This window comes from Cyprinus carpio, chromosome B1 (assembly GCF_018340385.1).
Source record: "Cyprinus carpio isolate SPL01 chromosome B1, ASM1834038v1, whole genome shotgun sequence".
Lineage (NCBI taxonomy): Eukaryota > Metazoa > Chordata > Actinopteri > Cypriniformes > Cyprinidae > Cyprinus > Cyprinus carpio.
Genome location: NC_056597.1, coordinates 9,177,010 through 9,192,258, shown reverse-complemented (window position 1 = coordinate 9,192,258; position 15,249 = coordinate 9,177,010). Strand labels below are relative to the sequence as shown.

The 15,249-nt window shown below is 36.6% G+C and overlaps 1 protein-coding gene across 1 annotated transcript; it reads right to left on the bottom strand.

Moving 5' to 3' along the window:
* Nucleotides 1-1,397: 1,397 nt before the first annotated feature.
* On the bottom strand, nt 1,398-6,770 carry LOC109058261 (nephronectin). The gene is made up of 7 exons (XM_042716500.1): nt 6,131-6,770; nt 5,463-5,575; nt 5,279-5,371; nt 4,652-4,774; nt 4,315-4,434; nt 2,863-2,997; nt 1,398-2,462 (listed from the first exon to the last, which is right to left on the bottom strand). Exons 1-7 carry the CDS (start codon nt 6,241-6,243, stop codon nt 2,263-2,265), a joined length of 897 nt encoding a protein of 298 aa, XP_042572434.1. The 5' UTR covers nt 6,244-6,770; the 3' UTR covers nt 1,398-2,262.
* Nucleotides 6,771-15,249: the final 8,479 nt, after the last annotated feature.

Sequence of the window (15,249 nt, the reverse complement as noted above, 5' to 3'; positions counted from 1 at the left end):
ATAGGAATAAATCCATATTTAGGCACTGAAATAACCCTTCGATGCCAAAAAATGTGAGGGAAAAAGAAATCAGTCTGTTCACATGTGTCTTTTTGAAGAGAATGGCTTGGTATTTTGATGTTATTACGGGGGATCCTGCATAAATGGCAGAGAATTATTCAGTAGGCTGTGATTTTTGAAGTATTCTTTCATTTTAAAAAATCAATTACCTCAGTATTACCTAATTAATTACCTAAGCATGTAATTTCCATATTTGTTGGTCAAAGAGACACATATGAATTTTTCGAAAAAAAAAAAAAAAAAAAAAAATATATATATATATATATATATATATATATATATATATATATATATATATATATACACACACACACACACACACATACTGTTGGATAATGTTGGTTTGTGCAGAAAAAAAGAAAGGATCATTGTGATGTATTCTCTACAGAATTTACAAAAAAAGATATAAACTGAAAAGTCGCCTTTCATATATAAAGTCAAAATCAAAAGACAAATGCTTCTCATGGTTTAAAAGATCACAGTGAGTAATAAATAATACATTTAGCACATAAACATAATTGTTTTATTATTGTGTACTGTACATTAACAAATGAACATTTTAAACTACAATTAAATAGTACAACTATTTTTAGTTTGATTAAAACCATTACTAAGTCATTGTGACCCTCTTTTTGCATTGTAGGTTTTAGGTCAAGTATTCTAGGGTTAGACATCCTGGTTAGATGCCTTAGTGTCACAACAGGACGTACTTTCAGGACTTACAGGAAATGCTTAAGACCTGTACCACTTTCTTCTACAGCCGGGCAGGTGGCCACTTCAATCACCAGGCTAAGCCGTCGGAAACAGAGTGTTACGTCTCACAGAGTGGGTGCGTGCCGGAGCACAGTCCCCACCGAGAGACTTGTAGTGCTGCAATAATCGTGGAAAGACTTGCGGATGAAAAAGCCTGTTTGAGATCACCCTAAGTGAATGGGACAGCACGAGTAATACAGGGGTCTGTGTGGTTTTATAGTTCAGTGCCTGAGTTTTAAGCATGCGCTCTTTGCAGCAACGTGGGTGGCGGGTAACACTATCATCCCTCCACCCTCCACCTCCCCTCAGCTCTTTATTGTCATTGGCTCTATGCAGCCCTTCTAGTCATCGCTCAGCTGCTCGGAAAATGGTAATATTGTTTTTTTTAATAATGAAAGCCGAGCTGAGGGCTGAATTCCTAAATAGTTGGGTCAAAAGAGTTGTTGTAGCTGCAGATGTCCAAATTAGATTTACATATTAATTGTTTTCACTTAATTTAGCACCAATAGCAGCAGCGGTGTTACATTAGCACAAGCGTCCAGCCCATTCAGTCCGCCTGCGAAGACCCTCAGAGTGTCACATAACTAGAAAGACAGAGAGAAACTTTCCACTGCTGTGTGAGTTTCCTTTTCTCCCCAGGTTCACTCTCACTCCCTCCTTTCCTTTCTTAGCTTCCTCCACTTGTTTGCTTTTTATTTGTAGTGCCAAGCTTGGCGTTAAATCGTATTTTTCGGTAAATAAACCGGTTTCTGGTAGGAATTACATACAACTTGGTGTGAGGTCTGCTTCATAAAAAGGGGCCTGGAACCTTTTATCTGAAATGTTTCTGTTTGTGTCCTTTGTATAGATGCTTTCTGACAGCTTCGAATGAAAAAGAGCAGGTTTTATCGCGTTTCTTGTGGTGAGTTTGTGGAATTTTCCCCCCTCTCCAGGCATTGTGGTCTGAGTTATTCGATGAGGCTGTACGTTCCCCCGTTTCGTTCCTTTGTTCTCGGCTGTCCCGTAAGTAGTTCTAGGGTTTGGAGTGCTCTCTGTTTCTATGTGAAGGTCCAATGTGACACCTGCTGTGGTGAACGTGAATGGAGTAAGAGAGTCTGGATGCAGCTGCCCATTCCCACCGCAGTAACAGCAAGAGCTAGACCTGAGATACAGCGCACTCCGGTTTCCCTTAATTATGTTAGTCAGTCTTTCCACACTATGTACTCTTAAATATAGAATTCAGAGAACTTGAGTGAACATATCCAAGATCTACAAGATAAAGGAATTCCATGAAATCCCTTGGTTAAGGGCTAAAAAACATCCTTCCACCAGAGGTCAGTATTTTATTAAGAAGTACTGACATCAGGAACTACAACTCTAAAACCTAAGCCAAAGACTCATATTTCATGACACATATTCTGATATTTTCTTAATGTTTGAAACATGAACAGCCATCCCAACATTGCAGTTTTATACTGGCCTCATCTGTTTGGAGCGTTTATACTGGAAGTACATAGCGGCCCATGACTGTTGTCTGTTGCTCCTCTTCCAGCATCTGAAGCCGTCTCCAGTGTAGCCTTTATCACACTGGCAAGTGTACGAGCCTTCTGTGTTCACACAGCTGGCTTGGTGGCTGCAGCGATGGTTGCCTGTCAGACACTCATCTTTATCTGTTTATAATACATAAGAGAAGGAAACTTAGCTGAGAGCTGTTGATGAACTGGTCTTTCTGTAACACTGTGAAGACTGTTTAGTTGTTATATTTTAGACTGGACATTTGTCTGATGAATTTTTGAATCAGACTGCTTTAAAAGGCTCCTTTTGCGGAAGTGAACTGCATAAAATATACATAGTACGCTTTTATTAATACATCACTTCATACCCTGTGTCACAAGTATGTGCACAAATAAGATTTTCTCTGTGTATTCTCTGTAATTTCCACTTTTAATATATATTCTGTTTTCAAAATCATCCGATATTTCTAAAAGTATGACTTTGAAAATACCAATTTCAAAGTCAGCCCATATTTTGATAACCTTAATGACCTTAGGCCTTGGTAGATAAGGATACCTCGACATGTGACTGCATCCTGAAGTGTTCCCAAGACATATCCGTCCTTACAGACACAAATGAAACTCCCAAAAGTGTTCCTGCAGGACTGGCGCTCTGTGCAGGTGTGGGAGAGACCATCACACTCATTTGTGTCTACAAAAGACAAGACTGTTTAGTAGATGCAATAAGAAACTGTCATAAGATAAAATTAGCATTTCAGTTGCATGCCACTGTGGTTCAGTTCAGTAATATGACAATACAAATACAAGTATTCAATACAACAAATACAAGAAGTTAAAGTCATATAAATGCTATCATGGATTTTTTTTTCTTTTGGTATTTGAGCAAATGGGAACACAGAAATTATATTTGTTGTAGTTTCCATTCCCCAACTTTTACCCAACTATGATGACTTCCACTTCTGGAAAACCTGGAAATGTGAAAAGTGTCTGAATGATCAAACAACACACAAAATCAAAAACATTTGCTGAGGAATTCCAGCAGACTCTAAACAAATACAACCCTGTTGTAACACTTACACTGGGATAAAAGCCAGAATAGAACAAGTGACTGCTTTAACCACTGAAATGTGCACCTCTGTTAACAACAAGGTAAAAAGCCCAGAAGATATTTATGCTCTTTAAGCAAGTAAATTAAAGGCTTCCTGGAAGTCTGCAGCAGCATTACGTGCATATGCTGTGCTGCTCTTGCTCAATTTTAATTTGTGACCTTTACATTAGGCTGTCATCTATAGGGTTGTAAACACAGTGGCTAGTAATTTCTGTAATGAAAAGAACAAAGCACAATATGCTTAAAGTGGTAGAAAAGGCTTACAAATCTTTAACAAGTCCAACTTCATTTGACCTACGTTCTAAATTTCTTTTGGATCAGGTCTTCTTAATATTGTTTCTACAGGGTCACTCTACAACTTCAGAGATCTTCTGACAAACAAACTGATAAATGTCCTGTGCTGGAGGAGAATACCATGAACATTTAGGCTGAGGGACTGTTAATGACAGACTTTCTGGCTTGTAGGTGGGAGCCATTAGCTTGCTATGTGGGGGTTGCTGAAATGCCCTGTATGCTGCATGGGAAGCTGTCTCCACACCTGTTCTCAGTGGATGCCAAAGTGATATCTTTTGGCATAGGCTGCTTCACCTCACTCCAACAGTTCTGACAGTTCAAAGGAGGCTGATTCCTTCACCATCCCTCACCTAGCAACAATGTGCACTTAGAACATTTTGCCCCTAGTACAAATGGCACATTTTTGTAACAGTGCCATTTGTGCTGTTTACTATATGTAGCCAGTCATTGGCCTAGCAGGACTCACTGACCATAGGTTTAATCATTACATTTACACAGGTCTAATGCATAATGCAAAGGCTAAACAATTATGTCTGTACTGGAGGTTCAAACTAAATTTAACACAAAGGAAGGAGGGATAAGGCAACTCTGGGAATACAGGATCACCTTTGCAGGTTCTGTTATCTGGAGCCAAGTAGAGCCCTGGAGGACACAAACAGCCCATTTCACCATCTCTCTCAATCTGGCAACCAAACTGACAGTGAAGGGAGGTGCAGTTCAATTGCTCTGGAGAGAAAAGGGAGAGAGAGAGAGAAAACATGTGGAAGCTTGGAAAATGTAATGCAAATGTTTACACATTCTAATACAGTACCTGAAATGGAAAGCAATTTGGATACATGGGAAATGTATACAGCCACAATTAAGGTTATCTTTCCCTCTTATCACAAATTTGGCAACCATTTGGTTCACCTAAGATAATTTGATGCCTTATGCATTGCCTTACTGATGCAGGATTTGCCATCAGTGTCCAGCGTGTATCCACGATTACAGAAACAACGGTAACTGCCAATAGTGTTCATGCAGCTGTGGGAACAAGGCCTCATAGGTAGCCCACACTCATTGACATCTGTAGTAAAAAAAAAAAAAAAAAAAAAATAATCTGTGTTTATCTGTAGACCACATCCTACTCGATCCTGATATAGCAAATAGTACTTCAACCAGGTCATATCATACATGTTGGCACAAAAAAAAAATATTTACTTTGATTTTAAATAATATTTATACTTTTTAATAATATTATACTTAGATTTTTAATAATATTTAATGTATAAAAAATGGTAACTTGAGTCACTATTTCCTAAAGTTGGGATTCTTTAGGATATGAAGAGCTGGAAAAAAAAATGCATATTTTGGCAGATGCTACTACCTTTTAATGTTATTGATATTTATTCTGGTGTCATTAAATGAATGTATCTGTCCTACTCCTTCTTTATTAATCCCACTGTGACTCCTTAGATCAAGCTTCTGAATGTTACACTCTTATTGTTTAAAAAAATAAAACAAATCACATTCTCATGATATCATGCTTTTAAAATCAGAGCTATTTTAAACATTATATTATCAATCTTACCTTCATTGCAGTTTTTGCCCTTGTAACCCTTCATGCACGAGCACCGATCAGGCCCAACACAGAATCCATTCTCACAGGGCTTTTTACATATTGCTATGAGCCAATAATTACATCATAATTTTAATTAACTGTATAATTTGGCCTTGTGACTCAAAAATACAGGTAGAATTATTAAATTGCTCACGTTGGCAGACACCATTAACGTTCCTCCATCCATAGCAGCAGGACATAGACGGCTCTAATGCACAGACCCCTGGTTTCCTTTGTTCTGTTAATGGGTCTGTCTTTGTCTTTAGTCTGACAGAAGATTAAGAACATTTTATAAATAAAATCAACTATCTGCAATGTATTTTTGACTGCTCAAAATTCTGAACAGAAAAATATATGAGGGCAGAAAATATTTTTTTTTTTTTACTAATATTATATTGTTGTTGTAGGGTAGAAAAGATAAAAACGTTTTTTTTTTATTAATATAAATTGTTGTTTCCTCCTGTATCTTAAGAATTAACCACTGAAATAACAATATTGACAGAGCTAGATAAAAAGTTGTCCTCAACTCAACAACAGGTTTTTATCATTTAATGTTTTGCGATCAGTCAGTGTGGATCAAGAGGACAGACTTTCGGATATCATCAACATCAACTATACTTTCTATGTTGCAAACATATATTGTAAAGTATTAATTGCCACATTTTAACAGGTTTCAAAAATGATATACTTAGCTCTGAAAACAGCTTTTTTGGTGGATTAAGTATTTTTTTTTTTAAGTCTTAAAATTTCACATCAGTATATTGTAGTCATGCATGGACAATGGACAGTTTCATGGTGAAATAAAAAATAATTTCTACTTACCTGTTGGGAATGGCTATATCAGGAACTACAAAGAGGAGTCCAATAATGAAGAAGTGTTGATAGATACGACTTTTAAACTGCATCATATTGATTTTGTTTTTTTCAGTAGACATCGAAAAGCACTTCCCTCACAGCTGTTTTTCTGTCTAGCATAAGATGCATTTGTGCCAGACGTGACAAAGGACAGTCCCTGACAAATAGATGGGAATCGTGTGTGTTTGTGTGCGAGTGTAGACAGGTCATGTCACCTAAGTGCTGATGAAAGGGGACTCTTGTCTGGAGGGATGTGACTGTGTGAATAGTTAGGGAAATGAAGTCAGACAGTCTGTTAAGTTCACCATCTGCAATACATATAATGTCTGCACATATGTGGTAAATATGTTCTACATATTATCATATAATATATCACTACAGTGTCACTTTTTTGGCTTTGGTTGATTCACACATATCCTTAATCACAAAAATTAGTTTAAGATCAAACAATAATTTGCAGATGCACTGCAGTCCCACAATTAGAACAGTACCACAATTAGACCTGGTAAAGACACTTACTTTAAATCAGTCTTTTACAGAAAGTTGTTTTATTCTACATGGAGCAGATCACCCCCACATGTCTGCCAACATCTTTACACCACATGATCAGCCAAGGTTAATTCACTAGTTACAAATAATATGTGTACTTTATACAGGGGTTTTTACAATGCATTAACAATAAAAACAATATAACAAAAACAATATACCACAGTCTGCAGCATAGTCCAGAGGGATTTTTTAAGGGAATAGCATGTGTGCAATCAAGTGGTCCAAACAGTACGAGTGGAAAAATAAAACGACCAAACAATGATGAATGCGAACACATGACACACAGCAAATTGGCTCTGTCCATCACATTCGCTGCAGGAAGAGAGTTCACTGCAGGCGTTTAACAGTGCATTGTAGTTTCCAGCAACATACCAGCACGAACAATCAAAAAAAACTTTTTGAAACTCCAAACTGAATGCATTATATTTGTACTGCAATACTGAAAAAATGAACAAAACAGAGTTGAAAACTGAATTGCTTTATGTTCATTAACATAATTTACAAAGGTGTGAATACAAAAGTAAATCTGAAATCAGGAATGACTGATAAAGGTATTTACTGAACTGTAATTCAAAGAAATGTAATTCAGACAAAGTTAATGCATTCTAGGAAATGAAGTGAAATATATAAACCAAATTAAGTAAACGAAATACACAATTTTATAGCTGCCATTTCAAACATACTGTATCTTTCAAACATCTCAGAACTTTCATTTGATATTCTAGTAAAAAAAAAAAAGGTTTAATTCTGCATTCTACCCACTGTTCTATAATAGAGAACATTACATATAGATCAGTGATTCTACCTGATTTCAAATTCAGGAATTAAATTGGAATTTAAAAATAATTCCCCATTCAATTCTAAATAGTGCACAACCCTGATAAACAAATGGCTTTGTTGTGAAATAGCAGCAGTGAATAAACTTTATACATCCACACCTATAGGTGTCAGTACAAAGTTTAAAACCACTGGTACAGCTGGTACAAATAATGAAATGTTAACAAACATTAAGTTAAGAAGGAAGTCTGTTTAGTTTTAAGGAAAATTAAAGCATTTCATATTTATTTCTTCTTTTCGAAACCAAACGAAGAAGCCAGTTAGCCAACGACCATGCAGATCATGCAAAACAGAAAACATTGTCATTTGCTGGCACATGAACACATGCAAACAAGCAAAAAACTTAGTATACAAATTACTGTTTAGCCCACAAGGAGTAATATAGCTCCAACAAGTATGAACCTTAAGTGAATTTTTACAGAATGTGTAGACATGCAAAGCGGCAGAGCACCATGCTGCACGTGACGTGATGACTCACCCTTAAGGCAGAACTCAAATCTGTCTCATATGGCATGGTATAAAAGCATGTGTGGTATTTCAACCACAGCACCTTTTTAAGTCTTTACAATGACACAGTCGGTGCAGAGGAGCAGCAGTTTTGCGATGCATTTCACTGTGTTAAAGCTTCTTGGATTTGTCAAGTGCGCCGCTGCACATCACTGGGTGGGTAGAAAGACCAGTAAGCATTATGTGCCTTTGACTCTCCGCCAAACCTCAGAGCCTGCTCATCGTGATAACACAATTAAACATAATCCTGGTACTTGAGCGAGTGTGTTATCATGCAGAGGCGATGCTAAGCTCCTGGGTTGTCACAGTGTGTGGTTCTGAGATTGATGTGATGCCACCCACCAGATGATTTAACTATTTGTACATCACATCAAATAACTCCACATCATTTTAAGTGGATCTGAGATTTCAGAAGGTCACTTATGGAAGTCATTGTACAAAAAGTACAACAAAATGTTCTATAGAAATATTCTTCTTGAAACCAAGAAGTATTGGGATAGTTAAGATGTACTTAAATTAATCTCACTGCATAGATATCAAAATATCAAAAATTTCAGAACTAACTTTACCTTTCTGAGCCGTTTTTGAAAATTACAAGCTGGTTCCAGTGATTTAAAAGTAGTTATGCAGTATCACATAAGCAAGTGTTGTTCCTGTGGCCTCTCACCTATGGCCGAATCACAACATGCTTGCAAGTGTGACATTGCTTTAAAACAGTTCAAACAACAAGAAGTCGAGTAACTTACATTTTAGACACAATATTACCAGTTCTTTAAGCTTCACCAATGAAAATATTCCCAATAAAGCCACAGTAGAACCATTGTGCATAGAGAGGCAGAGTGATACAAACAGAGATATTGGTCAATCAGGTTTGAGGGCCAAACTGTTGTATAGATTCAAATGAAAATGGTGTCATAATTTACTCACTCTCATGTCGTTCCAAATCTGTATGACATTTTTCTTCATTCATGACCTCTAGACTGGACTATTGTAATACACTGCTAGGTGGTTGTCCTGCATCTTCAATAAAACATGCTACAGGTAGTCCAAAATGCAGCTGACTGAGTTCTTAAAAGGTCAAGAAAATATGATCATATCACCCTAATTTTACAGTCTCTGCACATTTGGGAGCCTGCATTAATATATATTTTTTTTTTTTTTTTGCACGGACGGAACAAGAACATAATGTAAGTGTTTAAAATGCAGAAACACAGTTCAGTTGAGTGATAACATTTGTCTTTAATGCTGTTAATTTGAATCAGTATCATCACCTTAGGTGTGCATTATTTTCTAATAATTAAACAGCCTGTCTTCAATTATTTCTTACATATACTGACGACTAATTGCCTTAGTCATATTCATCATTTGTGCTTAAATATTTTATTAACTAACTGTATGATTTGTATTATCCTAGAATTGTACATTTCTGTCATATGGACAATACTCGACATAGTTACCTGAAAAAAAAAAAAAACCAACAACTTTTAATTGTAATATAGAAACATGCATCTTCTTTAAAGCTGCTTTGAAACAAAAGGTATCATGAAGCTATGTGGAAGGACTGCCACCTTCTGTCTGCCTTGAAAAGAAAAGAAAATGATTTGTTCTGTGTGTGATGATTTATCTGTTCGCAGCTGAAGCTTTGATCTATAGCAGTTTATTCTGGAATGTCATAACACTGCATATTAGACTTGATATATTTCATTTGGATATATTGGATATTCCATATTACTCGCAAGTTGTGACATTTAAGAAGTGAACCAAAGATTCTTTCCCTCACAACCTGTTGACCTCATGTCTGAAAGTCTCTTATGTGACTAGCAGAGCTCTCTGATGTGTTCAACAGGTGCCAGGCAGTGATGAACACAGCAGGGTCAAAGGTCATAAGGAACTGGGCTTCTTCCAGGTGTTGGAGGTCCCAGGTCAAGCCACAGGGTTCAGAGGGTGTGACAAGACACCTGCAGAGGGGCTGACGAGGCATCAGTGATGCATAACTTTGTGACACGTTTGACACAACAGGGGTGGGGGACCAAAATGATGAGTTCTTGGGTGGGTCATAGATATAACAACTCAAAGTCAGGAAGGCCCTTTGTTGTCCTCCGATTCTTTGAATGAGACATTCTATAGACATTCACGATACCTGTGGCAGTGGTGATTTATTATGTTCTTACATGTCTTATATTTATCTTTAGCGTTATTGGCATTTCAGCACACTGGTTATTCTGCCAGCTACATGCCATTCAGCTTATTCAGATGTGTTCATAAAAAAAAAATAAAAAAAAATAAAGTGTAATAATTTTATGCTTTTCACTTTGTGATAATGAGAAGTGCTTCACCAGAGGGAGCCTCTATCTCACTCCTTGTAGCACTTATTAAACACACTCAAATATGTATCTCAATGCAAAGAGATCTTTTGAATTAGCCAGGTCTAAATAGGAATTATTCTAGAGGTTAAATGTATATTTTGGCACTGGTGATCACTCTTTTACTCCCAGTTATTTGTTAAAATCGTATGGCTGGATTCTTAAAAAATAAATAGCAATAATAAGTTTGATGGATAAGAAGTGACATTTGTTCAGTGAGGCAAAAGGCAATGCCTTCTTTGAAATTCAGACAATAAATAAGCTGTAAATACAGAATTAAAGCAAAATAAATAATACTAAATATCTCGTTAAAGGTGCATTCAGTAGTTTAGTGCTATGCTGCATTCATGCCATATCGTAATTACTGTGATTTTGAGATGACAACACGTGACGTTTTACTTGGAGCTGTTCACACCCTGGGATCGCACTGCCAAGGCCTAAACATAGCGCTTAATGAATGAGGTGATGTAATTACGAATTCTACGAGGATGTGAACTTTTTTTACAATATGATTTTTACAATATGGCGTGAACGCACCTCTAATTTAAAAAGGTTTTACACATTAATAAATAAATTGTATTTAATCTCACTGAGATGATTTCTGTACTTATATTAGTTTTTTATAAAAAGTTTAATTCAACTCCCCCTCAGTATTTTGTCATATTGAAGTGATGCTAGGCGGAGAGTTTTACTAAACTTAGGAGAGAACCCCTTCATTCACTGGATGCCACAGTCGCCTCAATATGCTAGTAGCGTACACTGTAAAAAAAAAATCTGTGACATTTACTGTAAAATAGCGGCATCTGTGGTTGCCAGAACTTCACCGTTAAAAATATGGTAGCAACATTTTAGGTTTTACAGACTTGACTTAAATTCACAATAATAAAACATATTTCATTAACAGATGTAATATGTTAATAAACCAGCATATTGAAGTACTAATATCTGTTTTGAACCATTGTAATACTGATAACCACCAAAAACAGGTGGTGATGAGAAAGTCACATGATGAATGAAAGCTCATCACAAACAGCTCTTCCTCAGGCTAAGGAAGATAAATAATGTGCAAAAACATTGATACGGCATACACAAATTACTTTGTGGACATAAGATATTAAATTGTTTTGTACGTGATCATGGTGAATCATGCTGATATACAGCAGTGCAGCATCTATAGATGGACATAGACTATGTGATTTCAGCAACGTTTATGTTAAATACCAACTCTCACTGTAGTAAATCCAAAGCTCAGGTATAGTGTAGTATATGCTTGCACTGTACGGTCCAATTGTTGAGCTGTGACTTAACTGCTCACACTATATATACGTTGGAAATAAACACGTGGAACCCGGAACTATGTAGTCCTTATCGCTCCTGGTTGTTTTTCCCAAACCAGTTCAGCGAAAATGCAGCTGATGCTAAACATTTCATTGGTCATGTCAATCACAGTGATGAATGCCTACACCAAACACAACCCCGAACCCTACCCCAATGTCAATATACAAGAAACACTGGATTCTTATGATATTAAATGATGCAGGTTATGTTAGGATGATTAATTTATTTTCGGCATGCACATCTGGTTCAGGGTGGACAAGACCACGGTCAGATCAGGATGTTTCCCATTAAGGATGTGTGTGTTTGTGTATCTCTCTGCATGCACAAGTACATGTTTATCAGGAGCGTGTGTGGGCTGTCAGTTTTGACTGTTATCCCTTCAGATTCACGATGCAGCTTGTAAACTCCAGATTCTCAGGGAGTTGACAGACAGTAAGGCAACTTACACAGACAATGGCAAAAGAATATGTAGTAAAGCAAGTAATGTTAAAGCTATGCCTGGCCTCATTAACCAACTGATACACAAAAGAGCCATTGTAAACAGAGAGCTTGAGTCATAAGCACATACTGTGCTGATTAAGTTCTATTGCGAGGAATATAACACAGAAACAGTTACATGATTACCACGTCTATGTCTAAATTTACCAGTCTGAGGATTTAAAGTGGATTTTCTTTTTTGAGTTGATAGTCGGTACAATCTTGACTGTGTTGGTTTAGATCCAATGAATCCTTTATATACACTATCATTCAAAGTGTGTGCTAATATTTATTGTTTGAAAGCAATTATTACTGTTATTAACATATAATTCTCAAATAAATGCTGTTCTTTTGAATTTTTAATTCAGTCGTATCACAGTTTCCTCAAAAATATGAAGCAGCACAACACTTTTCAACACTGCTAATAAAAAGAAATGTTTCTTCAGTGAACAAGCATATTAAAATGATTTCTAAAGGATTATGCAACACCAATGACTGGAGTAATGGCTGCTGAAAATTTAGCTTTGACATCACAGAAATAAATTACATTTTAAAATATCATAAAATGCATGATAGAAATGCATTTAGGGATAGTTAAAGGGATACTCCACCCCAAAATGAAAATTTTGTCATTAATCACTTACCCCCATGTCATTCCAAACCCATAAAAGCTTTGTTCGTCTTCGGAACACAATTTAAGATATTTTGGATGAAAACCGGGAGGCCTGTGACTGTACCACATATTGGCAAGTAAATAACAGTGTCAAGGTCCATAAAAGGTATGAAAGTCGTCGTCAGAATACTCCATCTGCCATCAGATGTGCAATCTTGGTTATATGAAGTGACAGGAAGACTTTTTGTAAGCGAAGAAAACAAAAATAATGACTTAATTTTTCATCCAAAATATCTTAAATTGTGTTCGGAAGACGAACACAGCTTTTATGGGTTTGGAACGATTTTGGGGTATGTGTTTTGTGTGAAAATTTTGTTTTTTGTTTTGTGTATGCCTTTAAACAAGGCATGTATGTATTTCTTTCTTCTGCAGAACACATACTTCCATTGTATGGGCAAAAACAGTTAAAACATTCTTCAAATAATTATCTTTTGTTTTCCACAGATGAAAAAAGTGGGTGAGTAAATTATGACAGAATCGTCAGTTTTGGGTGAATTATGCCTTTAAGTTAAAGTAGACTTGATAGAAGTATTGGAAATGTACAGTATTTGAAATACGGTCGCTGAGTTCATGTACAATATGTTCAGTACCATTTTTACTGGTCTTACATGAACATTTTATCACTTCACTGGTGGCAGAATATGTAAACGTGAGGAGCATTTCCTTTATCCACTTTTACAGATGACCTTGCAAGGTCTTTAGTACTCATCTCCTTTGATCATCTGCAGAAAGCTGGACTGTGGCTTTTGATGTAGCCTATTGACTTCAAGTGGCCTCACACATCTGAAGCGCAGAAACACAGCGAGTTTGCCAAGATGAATGACCGTTTGCTCAGGTTAATATAACAATACACTACGCAAGTACCATCATAAAACATTTGCATAGCTTGTTTTAATGTGTTTGGGAAAATTTGCAGCAACAGTTTGAAAAAATGCCTCAACATGGAAACTTTTACCTAGGTGGTCCCATTCTGTTGATACCAATTGTTTACTAAGCCCCGCTAAGGATCGCTGTACAGGAAGATGGACAAAAAAGACAAAGTGTCTCATTGCACAACCGCATGAGTGCAGTGCCACACACATTCGCTCATGTTTGCATTCACATCCACACGTAAACACCAAATTGGCATGCTTACCGAAGTCCTCCACACCCATCCCCCTTCTATCATTCTCTCATCCTGACATCTACCTGTCTCCTCCTGCCAATCTCCAGTCCTTGCCCTTGGATGGGGTTGGGTGTGTGTTTACATGACAGATTGGGCCCCAGTAGGAACCATAATTGCATCATTTCATGGATGCGAGTCAGGACTGAAGATCCAAGGCCTTGGAGAGAGTTTCTCTTTTAAGCTAATCTGCCATATGCAATATGCTAGAGTGCTTGACAAAGAGAGATTAGTTCTACTAGAGGTAAAGCCTGGAAGATAGCAGGGACCTGTTGACTTGTAGGGTATAACTACCTTGTGTGCTGGTTTCATTTTTTTTTTCCCTTTTCCCTTTAAACCTTGTGTGCTGGTTTAAAGGGATAGTTCATCAAAATCTGTTCATTTCTTATTTACTCACCCTCATGACATTCCAAAATCTTTTTTTCTATGGAACACTAAAGAAGATATTTGTAGAATCTTTCAGCTGTTTTTTTTTTCTCCATATAATGAAATTCAATGGGGTCCAAAAGCTTTACGATTCAAAAAGGACACAAGGATTGCCTAAAAGTAATCAAGACAACTCTTTTGGTTTAAATTCAAAGTTTTCTGAAGCGATACCATAACTTGGTCATCTGAATCTGATGTAACGTCATGCTCACTCAAAAACAAATGAGGTTTGATTTTTATCAACATTTCACCATAGAGACCTTAGTCAGGTTAGACACCATATTAAACAAAAGATGTGAGGGATAGACTTACAGTCTTTACAACAGCACGCATTGTATAAAAGTATAAAAGATGATGGTAATTTCAACAACTTGCAACTTTCAAAAAAAAATTCAGTATGTTAAACAGGTAAGTACAGGGTGTACTTCTATCCCTCACAGCCTCATTCCTGTCAAATTAAATGACACTACCCTGACAAAGGTGTCTTATTGCCATATTTGATTTGGGTCTGATGTGATTGGAAAGAAAATTACTGCTTAACCTTTGCTCTGTTGATCATAGTAAGTGATCATACTACTGTAATTACACTACTAATTTTTATACATTACTTCATGTGCTTTTTGGAGGTGGACAACATTTTACTCACTGCACTAACAAATACAACAGAAACGTTCATTTAATACCTACTTTTGTATTCCACAAAAGAAAGCAAATCACATAAATTTGAAATGACATAACTAATTGATAACAGAAT